The sequence below is a fragment of the Carassius gibelio genome, chromosome A15 (genome assembly GCF_023724105.1).
Source record: "Carassius gibelio isolate Cgi1373 ecotype wild population from Czech Republic chromosome A15, carGib1.2-hapl.c, whole genome shotgun sequence".
Taxonomy (NCBI): Eukaryota; Metazoa; Chordata; class Actinopteri; order Cypriniformes; family Cyprinidae; genus Carassius; species Carassius gibelio.
Window position 1 is genome coordinate 13,217,269 of NC_068385.1, and position 21,655 is coordinate 13,238,923.

General features: G+C 36.3%; 1 protein-coding gene across 1 annotated transcript in view; it reads left to right on the forward strand.

The window, feature by feature from the left end:
• Positions 1-14,630, forward strand: part of LOC128029243 (sortilin-related receptor) — a 49,333-nt gene extending 34,703 nt beyond the window's left edge. The window contains exons 25-48 of the mRNA XM_052616887.1: positions 1,830-1,949; positions 2,046-2,171; positions 2,327-2,437; positions 2,518-2,649; positions 3,703-3,834; positions 4,009-4,143; positions 4,247-4,399; positions 5,642-5,797; positions 5,957-6,085; positions 6,169-6,295; positions 7,019-7,188; positions 7,285-7,397; positions 7,480-7,584; positions 7,671-7,737; positions 8,185-8,267; positions 8,356-8,443; positions 8,522-8,706; positions 9,753-9,872; positions 9,953-10,117; positions 10,222-10,396; positions 10,908-11,014; positions 11,242-11,440; positions 11,535-11,747; positions 12,661-14,630. Of these exons, the coding sequence (XP_052472847.1) occupies positions 1,830-1,949; positions 2,046-2,171; positions 2,327-2,437; positions 2,518-2,649; positions 3,703-3,834; positions 4,009-4,143; positions 4,247-4,399; positions 5,642-5,797; positions 5,957-6,085; positions 6,169-6,295; positions 7,019-7,188; positions 7,285-7,397; positions 7,480-7,584; positions 7,671-7,737; positions 8,185-8,267; positions 8,356-8,443; positions 8,522-8,706; positions 9,753-9,872; positions 9,953-10,117; positions 10,222-10,396; positions 10,908-11,014; positions 11,242-11,440; positions 11,535-11,747; positions 12,661-12,728 (3,179 nt within the window). The 3' untranslated portion in view covers positions 12,729-14,630. The remainder of the gene's footprint in view (positions 1-1,829; positions 1,950-2,045; positions 2,172-2,326; positions 2,438-2,517; positions 2,650-3,702; positions 3,835-4,008; positions 4,144-4,246; positions 4,400-5,641; positions 5,798-5,956; positions 6,086-6,168; positions 6,296-7,018; positions 7,189-7,284; positions 7,398-7,479; positions 7,585-7,670; positions 7,738-8,184; positions 8,268-8,355; positions 8,444-8,521; positions 8,707-9,752; positions 9,873-9,952; positions 10,118-10,221; positions 10,397-10,907; positions 11,015-11,241; positions 11,441-11,534; positions 11,748-12,660) is intronic.
• The last annotated feature ends 7,025 nt before the right edge of the window (positions 14,631-21,655 follow it).

The window sequence follows — 21,655 nt, forward strand, 5'->3', positions numbered from 1 at the left end:
AATAAATTTGGTGATGTTTTTTTTATAGTTTCTCTGAATTATAAATATTCAGATTTAATTCACTTTTGGCCTTGGCAACTAACTGAAATAAGTTGAAATTGAAGAGCTAAATTGAATAAAGTGAGATAAAAAAAATAAACCAAAAATGAATAGAAATATATTATTTTTTTACAATTATAAAAATTATTTAAAAGGTGAAAATGATAAAAGCACATGACAAAATTGATAAAACTAAATAAAATAAAAAATATAAAAGATAATTAAAAATATTAATAAATACAACAATAGTATATAGATAATCATCTGAATTATTAATGCTCTGAATTAAACTTAGTAGCAATCAGGTTTCAATCAGTTAAAACTTTTTCTTTCCATGAAACAGTTCAGATCTGATCAAATTATTCATATTTGCACACTTTTTTTTATTAATGTTGTTTATATGTATAAAGTATTATAATGCTGTATATAAATACAATTTGTTAATGAATATTTTTTTTCCTGTTAATTTATTGTAAACCGTGTTAAAACATGCTTTAATAATTTTTTAACAAGATTTACATTTTGCATTAAACCTCTTTCATCTGTTTAACTATGGGTCTTACTTGAATTGAAAAGTAATCACCTTTTTATTTAAGCTATCCACCTCTTTCTTGTCATAAAAAAAGGGACATTTGTAAATTCTCTGGCTTCCAGTCTAATCTGAATCCACTCTGCGTCAACTCTGTCAAGCTATTTTTAGCTGAACAAAACAGTTTACTGCTTGTTACTGAAAGTTGATGTGTCTTATTATATTATTTTAATGTTTTGTCTTAATTAGTCGTCGACCTACAGTTGGTTGTTTAGTGATGACGTAAGAAGCACTGGGTCCAAGCCTCAATTCGCTTCACTTGAGAATACTACCTCAGCAGCGGTTTATGAACACTGTTTATTCAAATTAATAATTTAAGCTAAACGTTATATATTTGGCATTTTTCAAATATTGGTATCGGTCGATACGTTTTTCTGCTTGGCTGATGTGTTCTTTTATTTTGATGGCGTGTCAGACTTTTATTTTGAAGGCACTAATAACCTCAGCGCCTTAGCACACAGTGCTCACACTCTCCCTCTTGTTTACTGTCGTTGTTAACAGTTCTGTCTAATACGGATAGAAGCCTGTCTAATAATCAGATAGAACGGTTAAACAAAAGGAATTAACAAGAATACAACAAGTATAATAACGATTGCTTTTATATTATTAGTAATAGAAAGCGTAACATTATATGCCATCAGCATTAAGCAAATACGCATTTACATAATTTAAACAAATCTGTGAATGGCTAATGAACTTTTAATTACACAAACCTTGCAATCTTAGATGAATCTAGCTGTGAGATCTTGTGAAGTGTGAATTTTTATCACGTGTTCTCTGTGTGATGGTCGGTCCATGTGAATAGAATTTTTTAAAACTTTAAACGTATGATTTCAAATTATGCTGCAAAATGCTTATGCTTAAATATGATTTTTTTTTTTTTACAAATTATATCTGCTTTATATCGGCTATCACCCCCCCCCGCACCCCCATCCCCCGCCCGCTTTCCAAGATATCAGTATCAGCATCGGTTGTCAAAAAAACAATATCGGTCGACCACTACAATTAATTATGAACACACTGGTTTTTAGTGCAAACAGTTTTACCGTGTACTGTACGTTGTTATTCTCCTCGTTATTTACCTGTAGCGGCTAATGAACCGGATGTTTCCCCCATAGGCTTACTTCTGCATTGAAGAAAATGTGGATATTCTGTTTGTAAACATAAATGCAGTGCTTATATTGTATCTGCTTTCTATTAGTGTCTCACAAGTGTGGCCCAGGAGAGTTCACCTGTGCAAAAGGTGTGTGCATCCGGGACGCATGGCGCTGTGATGGGGACAACGACTGCAGGGACTGGTCAGACGAGACCAACTGTACTGGTGAGAGAAAAGAGACAAATTTAGAAGAAATACGCAGTGAAATACATCACATCTACATCCTCAATGTCTCTCTCTTCTTCGTTCTGTCACATAAAGTGGGTCACCACACGTGTGAGAGCAGTAGTTTCCAGTGTCAGACGGGTCACTGCATTCCTCAGCGCTGGGTGTGTGACGGAGATGACGACTGCCAGGATGGCTCAGACGAGGACCCTGCCCAGTGTGGTCAGTCTCAAACACTGCCTTACTCACCCTCATGCCAGTGTCAACCATTGGATTTTCTTTTTTTCTGTGGAAGACCAAATGCATCAGCATCAGTTCCTCTCATCATGTTGCTCACTCATGCATAATTTTGTGTAACTTTCGGGTTCGTCCTTCAGGTAGAGAAAAGTGCAACGGCCTCTTGTGTTCTAATGGCACCTGTCTGCCCGCTAGTGCTCACTGCAATGGTGTGGAGGACTGTCCAGGAGGCGCTGATGAGCAAAACTGCGGTATTGCTTTCTTAAATAAATGGAATTGTTTGTTGTGTTGCAATTAGAACTAGAGAAATAAAAGGGATCTGTTTTTGCAGGTCCACTCTGTGCACACTATATGGAGTTTGTGTGCAGAAACCGAGCACAGTGTCTGTTCCAGTCTCTGGTGTGTGATGGTACCCGGCACTGCACCGATGGATCTGATGAGGACCCGACATATGCTGGCTGCTGTGAGTCCAACAAATTTGCTAACTGAAATGTGACCATGAGAAAACCTTCACAGGAGGAAATGGCCAAAAGGCCCATTATGTGTTTCTGACTAGGACTGTCCATGTAAATTAAGTGCAAATAATTATATGAATAAATACAAGTATGTAGAAATAAATGTACAAATTTAATTATGACCATTTACCTGAATTTTAATTCCTTAAGATATTCCTTGAGAAATTATTTAATCTAATTTAAATATACTATTTACAAGTTTTGTTATATAATAATTTTTAGAAAGAATTCTCTTATTCTCACTAGTGCTGTATTTGTTTGATATTACAATTTCAAATAATTTTCTATTTTAATATATTGTAAAATGTAATTAATTTCTGTGATGCAAAGCTAAATTTTCAGCAGCCATTACTCCAGTCTTCAGTGTCGCATAATTCTTCAGAAATCATTCTAATTATGCCGATTTGCTGCTCAAAAAATATTTCTCATTATTATCAGTAAAATTATTATTGTGAATGGATTTGCTGTCTAAGCATCGTGTGAAAACAGTGATAGATTTTATCAAGATACTTTAATGAAAAGAAAGTTCAAGTGTTTATTAGAAATAGAAATCTTTTGTAACATTTGAAACACATCAACTTTCATGTTTGTTCAATTGAATATTTATTATTTTAGTATACATTTCTTATTTAGTTTCTCTTATTTAGCATTCATAAAAACTCTTACTGATAATAAAGAAATAGAAATGCAGTTTATGTATTATTACATTTCTGTGTTTTTTAAAATATTCGCCACTTTTTGCAGTGTATTGCTTCTTATTTCTCATATGCTGTCCTTGTCTGCTACAATATTGTATGTAATTCATAGTGTCATAATTTATTCATAATAGCTTCTCCGCGAAAATTGATATGCACTTACTTTCAACTTAATTTGATTGATTTATGGGCATATCGTGTAATTAATTTAATTAATTATCGTGATTGACAGTCCTAATTGTGGACCTTGGGTAGAGCACAAATGCAATGTTTTGTAATTTCATTAGTTCTTCTACACCTCCACAGCAATGAACCCTGAGTTTGAGAAAACATGTGATGGCTACAGCTTCCAGTGTTCTAATGGAATGTGTGTGTCCCTGGAGTGGAAGTGTGACGGCATGGACGACTGTGGCGACTACTCTGATGAGGCCAACTGTGGTGAGCGGGAGCTTTAACTTCTTTAGACAGAATTTTGCTTGTGCAAGACTATAGACTTTCAGTCAGAGCATTCAATTAATAAGGTCCAGTCCAGTCGTACTTGGGACAACTTTGAGGAAGTGGTGTTTATCTTGTTTTTGTGTTTACTAATGAGTTGCGTGCTTTCTGTTTCAGCGTCCCCGACCGATGAGCCAGGCTGCTCGCATTACTTTCAGTATGAGTGTAAGAACGGCCGTTGTGTGCCCGCCTGGTGGAAGTGTGATGGAGAAAATGACTGCGGTGACTGGTCTGATGAATCCCAATGCTCAGGTACACTAATCAGTCCAGTACACTGTGTTCTTGCCCAGTCAGAACCTATAAAGAAAATGCTCAGTGGATTAATTAGAATGAATTCTGTTGTGTCTGTGATCAGGTGGCCGAGCTCCTCACACACCTGAGCCAGGTCCAGCTACCTGTGCTCCTAATCGTTTCCGCTGTGGTTCTGGCGTGTGTATTGTGGACAGCTGGGTGTGCGATGGCTACGCTGATTGTCCTGATGGCAGCGATGAAGTGGGCTGTCCCACAGGTGCTTCCTCTTCTCTTTTCCTACCCGATACTAGGGGTGTCAAACATATGGCTTGTGAAAGAGTCTCTTGCTCTCACTCTCTGTCTCTCTATATGTTTGTGTATACATGTTCTTTTGAACCTTTTATTATTCAAAGAATCCTGAAAAAAATATATAAAGTAGCCATTTGTCAAATATAGCATCACAAAATATTATATAAAAATGTACATGTATATATTGATGATATAATTCTTTAGCTACAATTAAATAAACGTTTCTTGCATTAATAAATTAAGCTTAATCAAATTAAATTCTTATTTTTAATTATGTTTGGCACAGGGCTGCACAATATTGGGAAAAAATGACATTGCGATATTTTATTTTTCTGTGATATATATTGCGTTATGAAATCTAATCAAATTTTTTTCTTACAAACAAAAGTGGGGTGAGCACACTTACATTCTCATTTTAAATGATTTAAACATCGACACCATCATGTCAATTGATTAATATGCGCGAAGGAGAGAGAGCAAGACAGTGCTCCTGATGTTTGAAAACAGTGAGCGTGCTGGCGTGGCACTCTCTCTCTCTCTTTCGCGCTCTCTTGCGCACTCTCTCGCGCTCTTTCTCTCTCTCTCTCTCTCTCTCTCTCTCTCTCGCTCTCTCTCTCTCGCGCTCTCTCTCTGAATAACGGATCAACTATGACAGCCTACATCGCACATACTGCGATGTGACTATGTTGTGGATTCGTACATCGCAATATCGATGCTATCGATGCTAACGACACATCGTGCAGCCCTAGTGTGGCATTCAAAATTCATGTTCATGCATGCAAATTCATGCTTTTCAGCTAAGAGGTGCTCAGTGACATGGTAGTCCCAGAGCGCCACTTCATTTTCACAGTTTATGCAATTCACTTAATACTATTGAGTGTTATCACTTAATAATGATGACATTAAAAAAATACAAATAAAAAATAGAATTAAAATATTAATGAAATAAAAGAATGTCAGTTGTTTCCATACTACTTTTATGTATTTATTTATTTTTAAAAAAAAAATAAAGTAAATTTTTAAATTGTTTCCAACCACACGTTTTATTTTAAATATATTTATTTATTATTATTTTTTTTTTATTGTAATTAATATGTGAATTTCTTAACTGATTTCAGATCTCACCTCAATAAAAAAAAAAAAAAAACGAATATTAATGCTTTTTATACTTTATCATTTTGGTTTCTGCTGTTTCTGTCTCTCTTTCAAGTCAAAGGCTCAGTGACTCCAGTGGCAACTCTTCCTCCATCGGGCAGCTGTACTAAAGATCAGTTCCTGTGCCTGAAACCTCCAGTCTGTATTGCTGATTGGAAGCGCTGTGATGGACAGCCTCACTGCCAGGACGGGTCTGATGAGGACAACTGTCGTAAGTGCCTATAAGACAACCATACACTGTCAAATCTCAAAACTGTCAATTTAAACAAACATTATACTGTATATACTTGCATAAACGGGATATGGGGTGGTGTGGCTTGTGTCTTCACATACCTGTAAATGTAAGTTAACAGAACTCCCTGTTTTCCAGCCACTCACGGTCCGTTGCTCTGTGTGGATGGGACTCTCTGTGCGGACGGCGAGGCCTGTGTGCTGAACAGCGAGAGGTGTGATGGCTTCATAGACTGTTCTGACCGGAGTGACGAGGACAACTGCACTGGTGAGACACTGAGGGGCGTTCATGGTCTATCTGCCGTTGAAATCTGACTCCTCTTGGTGATTCTCCGTTTTTCCTTTTTTCAGTGGATTTGAGGGTCTACAAGATTCAGAATCTACAGTGGAGTGTCAACTTTTCTGGAGCTGTGACACTTACATGGTCAAGGCCCAAAAATATGTCTGCATCCTCCTGCTCTTTTGTCATCAACTATAGGTATTAATTCATGCTTTGAATTTATAAAAAATTGAGATTTCTATTCTTTTTCAAGTGGCGGACAAATTGAACTGTGAAAAAAAACAAAAAAAAAACAGACCACTTAACTTTTATTTATTTATTTATTTATTTATTTTGTTTTGGCTTGGTTTGGTTTTATTTTTTGTTGTGTTTATATTTAAATTAAATTTAAAGCTCTCTCAGGTGGCAGACCATTTTAAATAAGAAATAATAATAACAGACCTCTTTGTTTGCTCTTTGACCATTGTTCTTTATTTATTTATTTATTTTTTAACTTTTTCAGGTGATGGACCACTTTAGCTTTGTACCAAAAACCACAGACCAATTAACCTTTATTATTATTTTTTGTTTTGTTTTTATTGTTTTATTTTTGTTTGTTTGTTTTAAGCTTTTTTTTTTTACTTTGAATTTAAAAAAGACCAATTAACCATCAGTATTATTTACAAAAATAGAATACGACATAAAAAAAAAAAAAATATATATATATATATATATATATATATATATATATATATATATGTAAAATTTAATTAAATAGGACATAGGAGGGCTGATGGCCTGGCAGCAAAACATTTAATTTGTTTTATAATGAATCTGCCATACTAGATTTATACTGTATATAAGGAACCCATGATCTACACCCAACAGTAAATGTGTCAAGTCCACATGAGTCTGTAATGTAAAGCTGTATGTATTTTCCAGGCCGGTGGGTGACCAGCAGTGGACGTCCATAGACACACACAGCAATAAAAGCACTGCTGTTCTTACCGTGTTGAAGCCGGACACCACCTACCAGGTGAAGGTTTTGACTCAGTGTCTCAGCAAACAATACAAGACCAATGAAGTTCTCACACTACGCACACCAGAAGGATGTAAGTCTGTCTTAGCAGCACAGTCTCTAAAAGGATTCATGGAACAACTCAGATTTATATGGAAGAGATATGCTGACGACTGTGTTTGTGTGGCAGTGCCGGACCCTCCGCAGAATCTGCAGCTGAGCTCTGACAACGCTGAGGACGGGACAGTACTGTGTTCCTGGAGCCCTCCTGATAAAGCACATGGACTCATCAGGGAGTATATTGTGAGTGAAAAGCCTTGAGTACTTCATAGCATTTATCAACCCATACTTATATCTAACCAGCTCGTGTGTGTGTGTTGTGCAGGTGGAGTACAGTGAAGAGGACAGTGCGGAGTGGTTTTCCCAACGTAGCACCAGCACTAATGCAGAAGTGCAGAACCTGCAGCCCAGCTCGCTTTACAGATTCAGGGTGAGACACCCTAAAAACCTGCATGAAGTTGCTTCACATATGCTTCTAGGGATCATAGCTTTTTCTAACCTTCTATTATTTGTCAGGTGGCTGCTGTCACAAGCAGAGGCGTGGGAAACTGGACCAATATTAAATCCATAATTCCTCAAAAAGGTATCAAAAATTATTTAAACGCAAAAGACACATTCACAGAGGAGCGCTAGCTCCCCCTGCTGGACACTTACTCTCGAGGATTTGATCTTACAGGATGGTTGAAACCTATTGAGTGTCATTTAAACTCCCTTTACAGCATAAATATAAACAGATAATTTTGTATCTGCAATTTAATATCACTGGAAAAGTAATGTGGTATCATTAATAATAATGAGACAGGGCCTTCTCATAGTATAAGGCCATTCCGGCTTATAAAATTAGGCATTCTAAATAATGGATAGTAAGATTAAAAAAAAAAAAAAAAAAAAAAGATTTTTAACATGTGATATGAAATGTGCATACACTACCATTCAGTTTGGGGTTGGTAAGATTATTTTCTTGCTGTTGAAGAAACATTTATTATCAATGTTGTAAACAGTTTTCTTAATATTTGTGTGTGTCTTCCAGCTCTCTCTCCTCCTGCTGTTGAGATCACCAGCATCACAGAAGACTCCATGATTTTGTCCATCACCGGTGATTATAAAGTCCAGGTCAGTCGGTTTGCTTTTTTTCTGTGTGTGGGTTGCGTTTATGACCTCCTCCTAATTTAAATATAATACTGATCTCTCTCTGTGTCAGGTGAAGCACTATGTTGTCATCATTTCGTGGGTATTTGATGAACATGTGAAAGAGAGCTGGAATTTCACTGTTTCTAGGACATTGAAAGGTAAAACACTTCACAGTCATCAAACATCCGTCAGCATTTCTGGAGCTGTATTAAATGCGTGTGCTGTTTTCTGTACAGCCTCTAACCTGACAGCAGGGACGGTGTACGAGGTGGCGGTTTGGGCTCGCACGGATGATGGAGACAGTCCTACTGCTCTGATACGCGAGCAGACCAAAGGCACCAGACCTGCCCAGCCGTCACTGAAGGCCCGGGCGCTCAACCAGACCGCTGTAGAGTGCAGCTGGACCGGCCCTCAAGCTGAGGTGAGACTAAAGGCCCATTCAAACACAGGTTATATACCGTATTTTCTGGTCTATAAGTCACACTGTTTTTCATGGTTTAGCTGGTCCTGGGAGTTATTGTCAGGTGCGACTTATTTATCCAAATTAATTTGACATGAACCAAGAGAAATTAACCAAGAGAAAACATTACCGTCTACAGCCACAAGAGGGTGCTCTATGCTGCTCAGTGCTCCTGTAGTCTACACTGAGAACATAGAGCGCCCTCTCGCGGCTGTAGACGGTAATGTTTTCTCTTGGTTCTTGGTTCTAAATAAATGTGACTTATAGTCCAGTGCGACTTCTATATGTTTTTTTCCTCTTCATGACGTATTTTTCGACTGATGCGACTTATACTCAGGTGCGACTTATAGTCCAAAAAAAAGGTATGTAAATGTAAATCAATAGCAGAGTCCGTTGTGTGTTTGTGTGATTGCTAATAAAGTAAATCTTTATCTTTATTGTTCTTGGCTTTATAAGTGTAGTCATATTTATCATTGCTTGGCAAAATTTCACAGGCAAAATTGATTTCTCTTTGTGTTTAAGTTGGTCACAAGAAAAGTGAGTCTATTAAGTTGCTCACTTTTACAAAATAAACTAGCCTTTTACAAATATTCGCTTTGAATTCATAGAAACTTTGCGCTTTTTTATTTACAAGTGTGAAAATAAAAGACAATGAACACTACAGGATGAGATCAAGGAAAGCATTAATTTTTATTAGCTAAAGGTGCAGTCACATTTACCATTGTTAAACAAAATTTCAATAGGAATCTATGCATTTGGGAATCTGCTGTGAGGGGGAAAATATTACCCCATGCACATTTCGCATCGGGTTTAATCACCCAAATTTGCTGCGTTGACTAAGCAAAAGCATCTTGATGTGAAGGTGACAATTGTGTGAGTTGTGCTTTATACTGTACATCATTACGCAATTGAAATAGAAATTGGACAAGCAACATTTTGCTGACATTTCCCTGATGGGTCCTTTGTGTCTAGAAAGACGTCATTGTAACCCGTTTATGTTTTTATAGATGTATGGAGTGTTCTACGCCACATCCTTCCTGGATCTGTACCGCAGACCTCACAGGGTGAACACCACCTCCACCAGTCTGACTGTGATCGTAGACAGCGACAAGCAGTACCTCTTCCTGGTTCGTCTTCACCCTCATACTCCTCACTTTAGAGATCCACTTTAGCACCATAATGAAGGGTATATGTGTTTGTTTCTCAGGTGAGGGTGAGCATTCCTTACCTCGGGCCTCCATCTGACTACACTGTAGTGAAGATGATCCCCGACGACCGACTTCCACCTCGAAATCTACACAAGGTGCGAGTGGATAAGACACAGGCCACTCTGAAGTGGCAGCCGCCGTATGATTCTCCCAGCAGTCCTTTGGTATGACCACATAGCCAAGTCTTTGTTCATTTTTAATTATAAAAACATTATTTATGTGTCAAGATGGGGTTTTTCAAGCATCTCTGTGTGTGTCTATATCTCAGACGTATGCAGTGCACGTGAGAGATACAGTTCGTAAAACGGAGCAGGACTATAAGGTGTCGACTCAAAACAACACGGTGGAGTACACGCTGAAGGGCCTGGAGCCTGGAGGACGCTACAGCATCACCATCAGGCTGCTCAACATGAGCAAAGAGGCCAGCTACACACTCAACACCGGTAGAGCCGTCTCTTCTCTTGCCTGAAACGTATTATAAATAAGGAATAACACAAAAAAATTTTATATTAGTTTTACTGTAATTAAACCTTTTAACGTAATTTAGGGCATGATGGCCAGCATACATTGTGGTGCACGGTGAAGCACCTGATATGACATTATTCATGTCTTTACTGTCACTTTTGATCAATTTAATGCATCCATGCTGAATAAAACATTACTTTCTTGAAAAATCATTGTACTGACTAGGGCTGGGTATTAATTCAGATGTCCCGATACAATTTGATTTCGATTCACAAGCTTTCGATTTGATTCGATTCTCAATTTTTTAATTACATTCAGTGAATATAGTTTTCATACAAATGCTATTGAAATTAAGAGCCACAGGCCTGTATTTAAACCTTTTTTTGTTTGTTTTGGTATAGGGTCTTTTGAACGGAAGTGTAGTTCTAATATATGCACAATTCCTTGCTGCATTGTATATTTATGCATGTTTTTTTTTTTTCCACAAAGTTCCTCTGCCTGCGCCTGAGGCCCTCAAGATCTTAGAAGAACAGGATCATGTGTTTCTCTTCTGGAAGAGCGTGGCTGTGAAGGACCGGACCTTCAATGAGAGCAGGGTTAGAAACCAGAATCTTAATGTCAACATGAAATCAACATGTGACTCTATTTTCTCAGTTAATGAGTATTTCTAGTCTTATTGTGCATGATGTGTTGGTGCACATCAGCACAAAGAAAATGTTTTATTATCTTTTAACAAGAGGTTCATCCATGTCTGAAACGACTTTCCTTTTTGTCATATTTCCCCATTTCCTTTTGTATCTCTAATGATGGTCTGACTCTTCAGGGCTACGAGGTGTACATGCATGACAGTGTCACTAACTCCACAAAGAGTCTGGGTAACACAACGGAGACGTTCTTCAGGATCAGCAACCTGATGGTGGGTCATAACTACACGTTCTCAGTGCGGGTGCGTTGCCTGCTCAACAACCAGCTGTGTGGAGAGGCGGCAGTGCTGTTATATGATGAGCTGGGCAAAGCAGCAGGCATGAGCTTTTACACATTAAACATTTTGCTTCTGTATTTCTATGGCCATTTGTGGAGCCAGACATTGATTTTGACGCATTCGACGTCTTTTAGGGCCAAGTGATGCCTCATCTCAGTCAGGTAAATCAGAAGACGTGGCGGCGGTGGTGGTTCCAGTGTTGTTCCTGCTGTTGGTGGGTGTGTGTGGAGGCCTGGTGGTGCTTTACCTCAGACACCGTCGGCTCCAGCACAGCTTCACCGCTTTCACTAACAGCCACTACAACTCTCGTCTGGGCTCTGCCATTTTCTCCTCAGGAGATGAGCTGGGTACGTCTCCTGCCTTTCATGAAATCTGTTTTTTACTTCAGTACACTTCAGAGAAGTGTCATTAATTCACTTCAGTTTAGTTCAGTAGTCTTCAGATCAGTTGACTTCAGTACTTCTTAAGTTCACTAAATTCTTGTTCAGTTTACTTGTGTTTAGCTCAGATGACGTCTGGGTTTCAATTTAGATCAATTCAATTGAGCTCAGTTCACTTCACTGTGTGTTTTATTTCATTTCACTCTACTTCACTTTAGCTCAGATGACTTCAGTTAGGTTCACTTCTGTTTAGTTTAGTTTAAGTTCACTTCTGTTTAGTTTAGTTCAAGTTCACTTGGATTTAGATCAGTGACTTCAGTTCACTTTATTTCACTTCAGCTCAATTCAGATCATCTCACTTGGGTTTAGTTCAATTACTTTTAGTTCAGTTTGTTTTGCTCAGTTGACAGTTAAGTTCACTTCAGTTTAGTTCAGTTAATTTAAATTCAGTTTAGCTTATTTGACTTGTTCAATATACATTCAGCTCAGTTGATTTCAGTTTAGATCACTTTAGTTCACTTAATTTCACTTCTGTTTAGCTCACTTGACATTAGTTTAATTCAGTTAAGTTTGTTTAAATTTAGTTACTTTTGAATTTAGTTCATTAGTTTGTTTATAGTTTTGATTGGTTTAGTTGTATTGTGTTCAGTTTCTTTAATTTCACTTGAGTTTCAGTTAAGTTATAATTAATTACTTTACTTCAGTGTAGTTCACGTCAGCTCTTTGTTAAACAAGTGTTTATTTCATTTCAATTCAGCTTAGTTCAGGTCACATTCATTATGTTTAGTTCATTTCAGCTCATTTTCTTTAGTACAATATTTATTAAACTATGAATATCATCTGCTAAGATTATTTCTCTATTCCCTCTCTTCTTCTTTAGGTGACGATGATGAAGACTCTCCAATGATTAGTGGCTTTTCAGATGACGTTCCAATGGTGATTGCATAACTGGACAACTCTTTGTCTCCTCCTCCTTCACTTCCCACTCCACTTCCTCCTCATGTTTTCTTAAGTGCACATCCGGCACACCTTCAAGCCATCAAGCCCCCTTTCCTCTTTCCCCCCGATCACTTAGAAAATGCTGGATTTGGGTTTCAGGATCCTGAAGAAGAGAGGAAATCATGGAGCGAAAGATATTTTTGAATATAAGATGCACTTTTTTTCGGATGGGCAATAACTTATTTTTTTTATATATATATATATATATATATTATATGTGGGTATTGGACTTTGTAGGCATTAACTGTGAAGGAGTTTGTCAGCCGATCAACAGACTCGCTGAACCAGGAAAAGACCCTTATTTTGCAACAAACTCTCACATGAGCATTACATTTGCTTAAAGCCAAAACAAGCACCTCGATATGGGTACATATGTGCGAAAACACAAAGGTACACAACAAAAAAAAAAAAATCTAAAAAGCAAACCTCACATGTGCACAGATGAAAAAAACTCACCAATGAATGCTGATGAAAAGGGAAAGCGGTTGACCGTGAATTGCACAGGATTAGATTTTCGTTGTATATGCTCGGTTTGTGTGACTTTATGTCAGTAGGCTTGCATTTGTCCATGGTACCTTGTTTACACTTTGCATCCTTTTTTTAATTTCCTTGCTCAGCAACACGTTGAATTTCCTTTGCTTTTTGAAAATGTGAAAATGTACAACCATGTTTTGGTTCTTTTATCAACTATTTCCAGAAAGGAATAACCGAAATTAAGGCAGTAACAGTTATTGGAGTCATAAGTCATATGCTTAGTCCATATTTTCACTGTCTTCTTTTTTCCTTTGATTTATCCTACGCATTTTATCTATCCAATATTATTGAATATCCTGTGTGCTGCTGTGGTTTTATTCCTTTAGCGTTCTCAGGGAACTGGGTTAATGTCGATGTACCAGCGATATCAGTCACACTGCCACAAGCAGCGCAGTGTGTTTAATTCGGAGACTATTGTTCTGTACAGTAGCTCCATATTGCATTAAAGCCAGTACAGCTCTTGTCTGAGTGGACCAGAAGGCTTCATCCTAGTCTCTTGTGCCAAGCTTAAGAAAAGCAGAGGGTAGAGCAGACGTCTCGCCTCCCCGAACCATTGTGAAGAGGTACATTTGTTTAATCCATGTTTCATTTTTTTCAACTGGATTGCGGGTGTGGCTTAACAGTTCTGTTTATGAATGTATTTTTTTTTTTCTTCGTTATTTTTCGTATCTTTTATTGAGGAACATGGATATGGTCTACCCACTTCTTTAATGTTCAAGGATTTTAAATGAGGTTAACGGCCAGTTTACATTCAAATGCTTATGGTCGTTATTAATGATGCCCTCTCCCATTGATAATTGGAATGAAACAAAACTGTTCACTTGATAGATGTGGCTGTTTTTAGTGAAATTGTTCATTTCAGTACCACATTGCCTTATTATGACACTGAGTAAAGTATGTAGCAGTATGTCAATGTGATCGCACACGCTCACAGAAAACTGACTTGAGTTAAAAGAAGCGTAAACTATTGTAAAAAGACTGGAATCGACATATTGTGAGTTACCACTGTATAATGTTATAAAAGTTCCAGTGCAGCACTTGTGTGAATCCTGAGCCACTGGTTTTATTTTGTCTTGTTTGTATTTACTCGCAACCATCTGTGGCAATATTTCTCATGTCCAGTTTGAAACCCATTTGTTTTTTTTCAGTCGAGAAGATGTAAAAATTATGACATAGCCGTGACGCTGGACACCGCCATGTTTAAATTTTTGATCTTGCCTGCATACTGAGGGTTTTAAAGACAAGAATCTTATAAGTGGTACAGTCTGAGATGTTTTATGAGCCACTTATGCTGAAATAAATGTTGAAAAACTTGAATTGGACTCCTTTCGCTTTGTGTGGCGGTGGGAATGGATTCCAATAGTAGATAGCTCTTTGTACCACTTACAGCCATAGCATTTTCTGTACTTGCATAGTTCACTCCAAAATGAAAAGAAGAAGAGGGAAAAATTCTCATAATTTTCTCACCTTCATGTAATTTTAGATTTGTATGTAATTATTTGGAAGAAAATAAAATGACTGGTTGATTGATTATTTATTAATGTTATTTTATTTGAAGAGAAGCTTGGTCTGTAAAGTAAAAAGAATAAAGGTTAAAACATATTATGGGTCTAATGATAGTTTTGTGCTAGATACAAAGATAAATGTTTTTTTTTCTTCTTCTTCTTCAAGGAAGATTTCTAAAGTTGCTGCTCATGAAGCGATTTCCATTCGTGGTTGAATTGTTCCAAATAGAATATTTTCCCCCTTTTTTTGTTTTCATGAAACGTGTGTATGTATTACATGTATTCTTTGTATTCGCATACCTCCGCGCAGCCAATCGTGCGAGTTTGGGGGCGTGGCTACTGTAGCAGGCTGAGCCAGAGGGTGTTTAGCTTTAAATGACTTTGGTTTAGCCAGTGTGGGAAAAGAAAGAAGTGCAAAGCAAAAATCCTACCAGATTACAAAGTGACAGATAATGGGGTAAAAGTGTTTTTACAAGATGAAATCATTTTCTGAGAGGTTTGCGGAGTTTCTTCTTTTCGGGTATCCTTTTGGTAAATTAATTAATAAATTAATATAGTACTTAATTAAAAGTAGTATATGATCTACACCTTAACCTACTTTTACCTGTTGAGCCTTAACTTTTATAGACTTTAGTTATAGTTTATTTTTTCCACACAAGACTTTTGGTTTACAGTATTTTAATTACTATGCCACACCACCCGAGAACAAATGTTTTCTTTCCCTCCACCTCCACTTAATTTTTTCCTAACTACAGATGATATGATATAAAAAACATTTTTGAAAATAAGGCAACCTAGAGCAACCAGTTTGCATAATTTCCCTGCCTCAGCCTCTAGGCCCTCTGCCCTGTGTTTATTGATGTGTGGGCTTTATGTGAACAACAGTTAGACATGTTTATAGAGGTGAGATATTTATATTCATTAAATATTATTCATTTAAAAAGCACGGTAACAAAGACTACTACAATGTATCTATTTCTAATGTAATATAGTGTGTAATATAAATATATGTAAGTTTTTCTAGGCTAACTGGTATCCCTGTTTTTATTTTAAAATATGTCCCTTAAAAAGCATTCACTAATTTGAGTCTTAAAATGAGTTGTGCATGTGTCCCTGACAATGTAATAATAAATAATTAAACGTATGACGTGAAAATGGAATGTTACCGTGGGACTGACTCATAATGCAGTTCCCCGTAACCACCAGCAGATGTCTCTCATTTCTCAATACACTGCTCCTTCATTCACATGCGGCTTATTTCTGTATTATACAAAAGAAGACATATAGTTAACAGTTCACATAACAGTATGAGATGAACATTTTATTAATTGTGCTTTTCTGTTAATACAGTTAATTAAATACAGAATTCTTTATAGCGAGGTAATTAAAAATACAGAAAAAGAGAAAAACCGGAAAACAACGTCTAAGCAGATATGAATACTTTTCTGTAAATAAATATCATTTAAATAATTTTATTTATAAGTAAGAAACATATTAACAGTAAAAAGTTTTTTTAATTTGACATTGTTATTTTTTTTTTTTATTGTACTTTTTATTAGCTGACAAACTGTTTGCTTTGTTTCTTTTATCAGAAAATTCCAATTCTTGAAATCTTCCTGATTCTTCTTGTGCAGGTTTCCTTCGATGCTGCACATGTCACTATAGTGTAGAGGCCCCTTTGATGTTTGTAACAAGAAGATAATTGATGATAGCTGTCCAGTGTGTACAGATAAGGACCATTAAGTTTTAAAATGCCAGAGCTGCAATGAGACAAACAATTACAAGAGGTCAATGTTGTAATGGATCTGTGTCTTTAGAGAAAAGGTCAGACAGAAAGGTCTAGGTCCAAAAATAGACCCTTTCAAAAAGTAGAAATGTCCCAGTCTTCTTTTCTGTTTAATTTGAATGTGCTTAGTTTTTACTGTCAGAAATTATATTATAATTGTTTTCTAAATAACTGTATGATTATAAAGAACAACCAGGACAGATGGATCTTCAAGACGACAAAGAAATCTACATTTGAAAGGAAACTCCAGCAGTGGGTGCGCTAGCTCTGTTCCTTGTTGTGTCCTTGTTTCTTACACCTTTAACCCTATAATTATTCAGGTTGGGCGAGGAAAGTCAAATCTAGCTTAAACCATGAAGTACTCACCCACACGCAGGTTGACGTTCTTCAGAAATGATGTAGAAGACTCCCTTGTGGTTGTTCTTGAGGCTCAGTTTGTATACAAATAAAGTCTAACTGGAGGCAATCGTAACAATAAAAATATCTTATTTTATTAGTTACAATACAAAGCAGTTAATGCAAAAATAAAACAAAAATCAGCTAAACTACAAGTTCTATTATCAAACTCTAAACAGCAATATTGGAGATAGGTGTCCTTCACACTTAATGCAGGCAGATGAAGAGTGGTTTACTCCTCTGACCTTTGTATATTTATTTTTGGGAGATGCCAGTTCACTTTGACTCATCTATTTCCTCTAGGAGACCGTCTTCCTGTTGTAGGAGTCTCTCAGTTTCAGTCTCTTGTTTAATTTGCCGGAGATTCTTCCACTGTCCACTTGGCTGTTTTCTTCTTCTCGCACTTATCCCCTTCTTCTTTGTCGATTGTACATCCACTTGTAGTTTTAACACTTTCTCTTCACTGCCGTGTGCCCTCTTGTTAACCTTTGTGGTTAGTTAAATTAAGTTCAGCATATTACTTTTCACACTTATTTTTTTTCACAGTATGGAAGTCATGCACATTTATCTAAGCTCTACATCAATATCATTTAAAGCTTTTTAGGTACTTTCAGATCAAAACATTGTTATATTCAAGCATGGCATCACCTAAAAGCAAGCAAAATAAAATAACTTTAAAAAAGGGAAATGGCAATATCCATATCCAAATCACCCCCTATTGGCTATTTTCTAGATCTAACTGATCAATCTTTCATTTTCATTTGCATGTACACTTCGAGTGCATTGGTCTTTTTGTTAAACTTCAGTAATTCTATGTACACATCCCCTTTTATAGTCAGCTTCAGTTTTTCAGTAACATTCATGTACTCTTTGACCCAAAATGTTCAATTTTTTTGGCTTCACCAGCTCTTCTCTAAGTACTGGATCTCTCACGATATCATTTTGGGGCCAATCTCTCTGCTTTACGATGGTAAGGTACCGCCCTCATTTTTGCTTCAGTAGCTGTGTGTTGGTTATTTAATGTTGGCATGCTACAGTATGTAATCTCCCTTTGGATTCTCACAGAAAAAGGTACGACCTCTCCCATAACTTTCACACTTTTTACATTGTCCTATGGTCAAGATTTAGTGTTCCAGCAAGACCTTGGCCGTCACTTTTCTGGGGAGTTCTTGGGACTCTTCCTCCTCCATCATATTCAGAAATGCCTCCGTCTATAAGATAAAACATCCCATTCTCTATTCAGTTCTTACAAATTTCTTATTGTACCTTTAATGTAAAGCTAAAGCATATACAAAAACTTGGTTTATCACTTTATTCTTGTCCAATTTACATTCTTTTACCCCGTCATATTACATTTCAGCGTTTTAACAAACACTTTAGTTATTTCAATAATTTCTACTTTTGCTTTTCAATAATTCTTTACAATTACATTTAGTATATACATTTACTATATTTAAAATGACTAATTCCCCTTTTTTAAATTACACCAATTTATATTTTTTTCATATTCTAACATTTCTTGTCTCTTAATAGCCATCTTTTACTCTTCTGTACCAGAAGCTCTACTTCCAGATTTCTTTGGAGCTCCTAAAACATCATGTATGTTATAACCAAAGGTGTAATACTCTTTGTTCCAACCACACCGTTTACAGCTAATATGATTGCTCCAATTATCCATTTGGTTTAAGTTATCACATTCCATCTGTTTTTAGTACAATTTTTCATTTTTGAATGACTTCTACTATTACATAGACTACTACTAACCCCTAGTACCTCTTCTTCTGTAATCATCATGAACACACATCCATGTTTCAGGTAAGTAATAACTAACTATAGCCTACATGATGCCAAACTGATTCTCACCAACCCATACAAGTTTTTCTAAGTGACTAAAAATTTCCAGGAGTTTTTTGCTTCTATACATCAATATTATTGTAATGTCTCCCATAATTATTTTTCTGAATACTGTTTTTATCATGTGAATCAGTACTATTCTTATTGTTCCTTTTTTTCTTTAGTTATCCAAAATCATTATTATCATCCAAAATAGTAAGCTAGATTCTATTACCAGTATTCCCATAGTTTTTGTAAGATCCGCTGATCTTGGCCATAGTCTCATTGGTGTAGTTGCTTGTCATTCTTTCTTCTATGGTCTCACTAGTCTTTGAAGTCTTCTCAACAGTTTAATAGACACTAGGTCTGTAGCTTTTTTCTACCTCTCAATGTTTTTATATTCACATCTTTCCGGTCTTCTGATAGCAACGCCTCTTGCAATTCTGATTCATCATCATCGGTTATTTTAACTTTCAGGATGTTGCAGGCAAAGCAGCAAACAACTTTTAGCAAGTGTCTAAGTATTCCATTAAAACCTGTTCATTCTCCCACCATTGACACATACTAGATGACAATTACCTATTAAACCACTTTTATTAATGTATTCAATACCTTTTGTCCTACATCTATCATTGTAGTTACTGTTTTTTCCAATCCTTTCCCACTAAAGTCCATCCTTGTGTAATTCTTTTTCACTAAATCTTTCCAACCACTTCCTGTATCCTGCATTCTTTTCAGCACATTGTAACTATGCTACCATACAGTACCAAGAGTAAGGCGGCATACATCTTCCTTGTTCTCGATTATTAAATTTCCAAATATTCCGCTCCAAAATGGGTAAATTTATTGTAATACTTTTAGCTAACAACCTATTAATTCCCCGATAAAGGTTATTTCTTCTTCTATTATAATCTATTGTATACTAGACCATCCAACATTCATAACTATTTAACATTTTGATCTTTGTCTTCTTCGTAATGTAATACTCTTCATAAACTCCTGGGGGCGTACTTCACTGTTTGATCATCTGGATCCCCTAAGATTATAGGAAAGTCTGCATTCAGGTCTCATAATATTCAGACTATTCTGGTGTTCCTTTAGGTATTACACAAAACACTCTTCCAGTTATATTAGGATGTCTTACTCTACTATAGGCATTGGGTAATACTCATATAACCATCTATTCTCATATCGTATTCTCGTATCGTAGTAACTCTTTTTTTTATTCTCCTTTTAACAATTTCTCAGTAATTCCTACATTTATGTTGTCTCTTATATTTCCTATTACTGTACATCCCAAAGTCTTAATTGTAATACAATTTGATCTGTTTCAGTGCCATTTCCAGTTAATATTTTCTTCCACAATTCTGTATTTATTTTTTCATTATTTGCAGTCTTAGTACTTGCCATGTAAATCCTCTTTCTTTTTCCTTATCCCAGTTTAATCCTGCTCTAGATCTATAATTTTCAATATAGCCTTTAAAGGCCTTTTTGCACCATATAGTATGTAATTGCCAATTATACTGTTCTCCATTACATTTCTCTCTATTCTTTTCTAGACAGTCCTCCCATTCTTTTCTTGTGCTTACACTTATTTGGTATCAGGTCTTCTTCTGAACAGAATAAGTGGCATGTTTTATCATCACGTTTGCTGTTTTATTTGTCTTACTATGCCAGTTTATCTTTTGGAAAGGATCCTGCTATTCTGGCATTCTCCTTTAAATACGAACACTGGATTTTGAAGTTTCATATTACGTTTCTTTTTAATTTCAGTCTCTCTAGGAGTTATTCTTACTTGGGTTCGGTCAATTTTGTATTTTATATGATCTATTTTTATGTGTTCTTGATTAGTTTAAAAGCACCCGTGTTTTTCTCCAGGACCTTCATATTCTATTCCGCTCTTCCTGTGCAAAATCCAAATATTTTTCACAATTTTTTGTAAAGTGAAATATTCCCCTTTTCAATCTACATTTCACATCTGTACTATTTCCTGTTGTGTATTTTTCCACTATTTCTGTACATTTGCTACATTCTTCTTAAGTAGTAAATTTGGTCCACTACAATCAATTGTGTAGCAAAATCAACTAAAGGACGTATTAAAGGCAGGCATGGTTCTTTCCATTCCTTCCCAATTTTCTCATTTATCTCCATCAACTAGTTTCATGCTTCCTGAAAAATACAAATAAATAAAAGCTCCATTTCAACCACACAGGCAAGTTTATTTCAGGTTCTGATGTAAATCTTCTGTTTCTCCTTCCATTACGGTTTTCGTTGTGTAGACTTGCACCTTTCTTTTTCCGAGCGTGTTCCCCCTTCCAGAAGTCTATAGGCGCATATGACACCCTGACAACTTTTTCAGTTATTCTGTTTGTCTAAACTGACATCTCATATTAACATTTTCCACATCACATCCACATCACCTTGGAAAATCAACTTTTAATGACATTATTTGTTCTCTATCACCATTTTCAATTAGCACTTTAGCAACGGTTACAATTGACCCATTTCATTCCTTTTCCTTTTTCTTGTTTAATTGTTCGTCTGTGCTCATCAAAGATATTTTTCAGGCTGTCTAGTTCAGGTCCGAGATTTTCGGGATCAACTAGCAACCATTTACTTTGAACGTCATGAACATCTTGATGTCCAGGAATAATAATACTGCTGTTGCCTAGCTGTCTTAGACAATTGTCACTATCTTGGCGCATTGCATTTTCTCTAATGAGTAATGCATAATTCTCTAAGAGTCAAGTCAAGAGGCATTTATTTGTTATTTGCATAGTTAATGCTGGGGAAAACTGGGCATTGAAATGCTTGTGACGAGG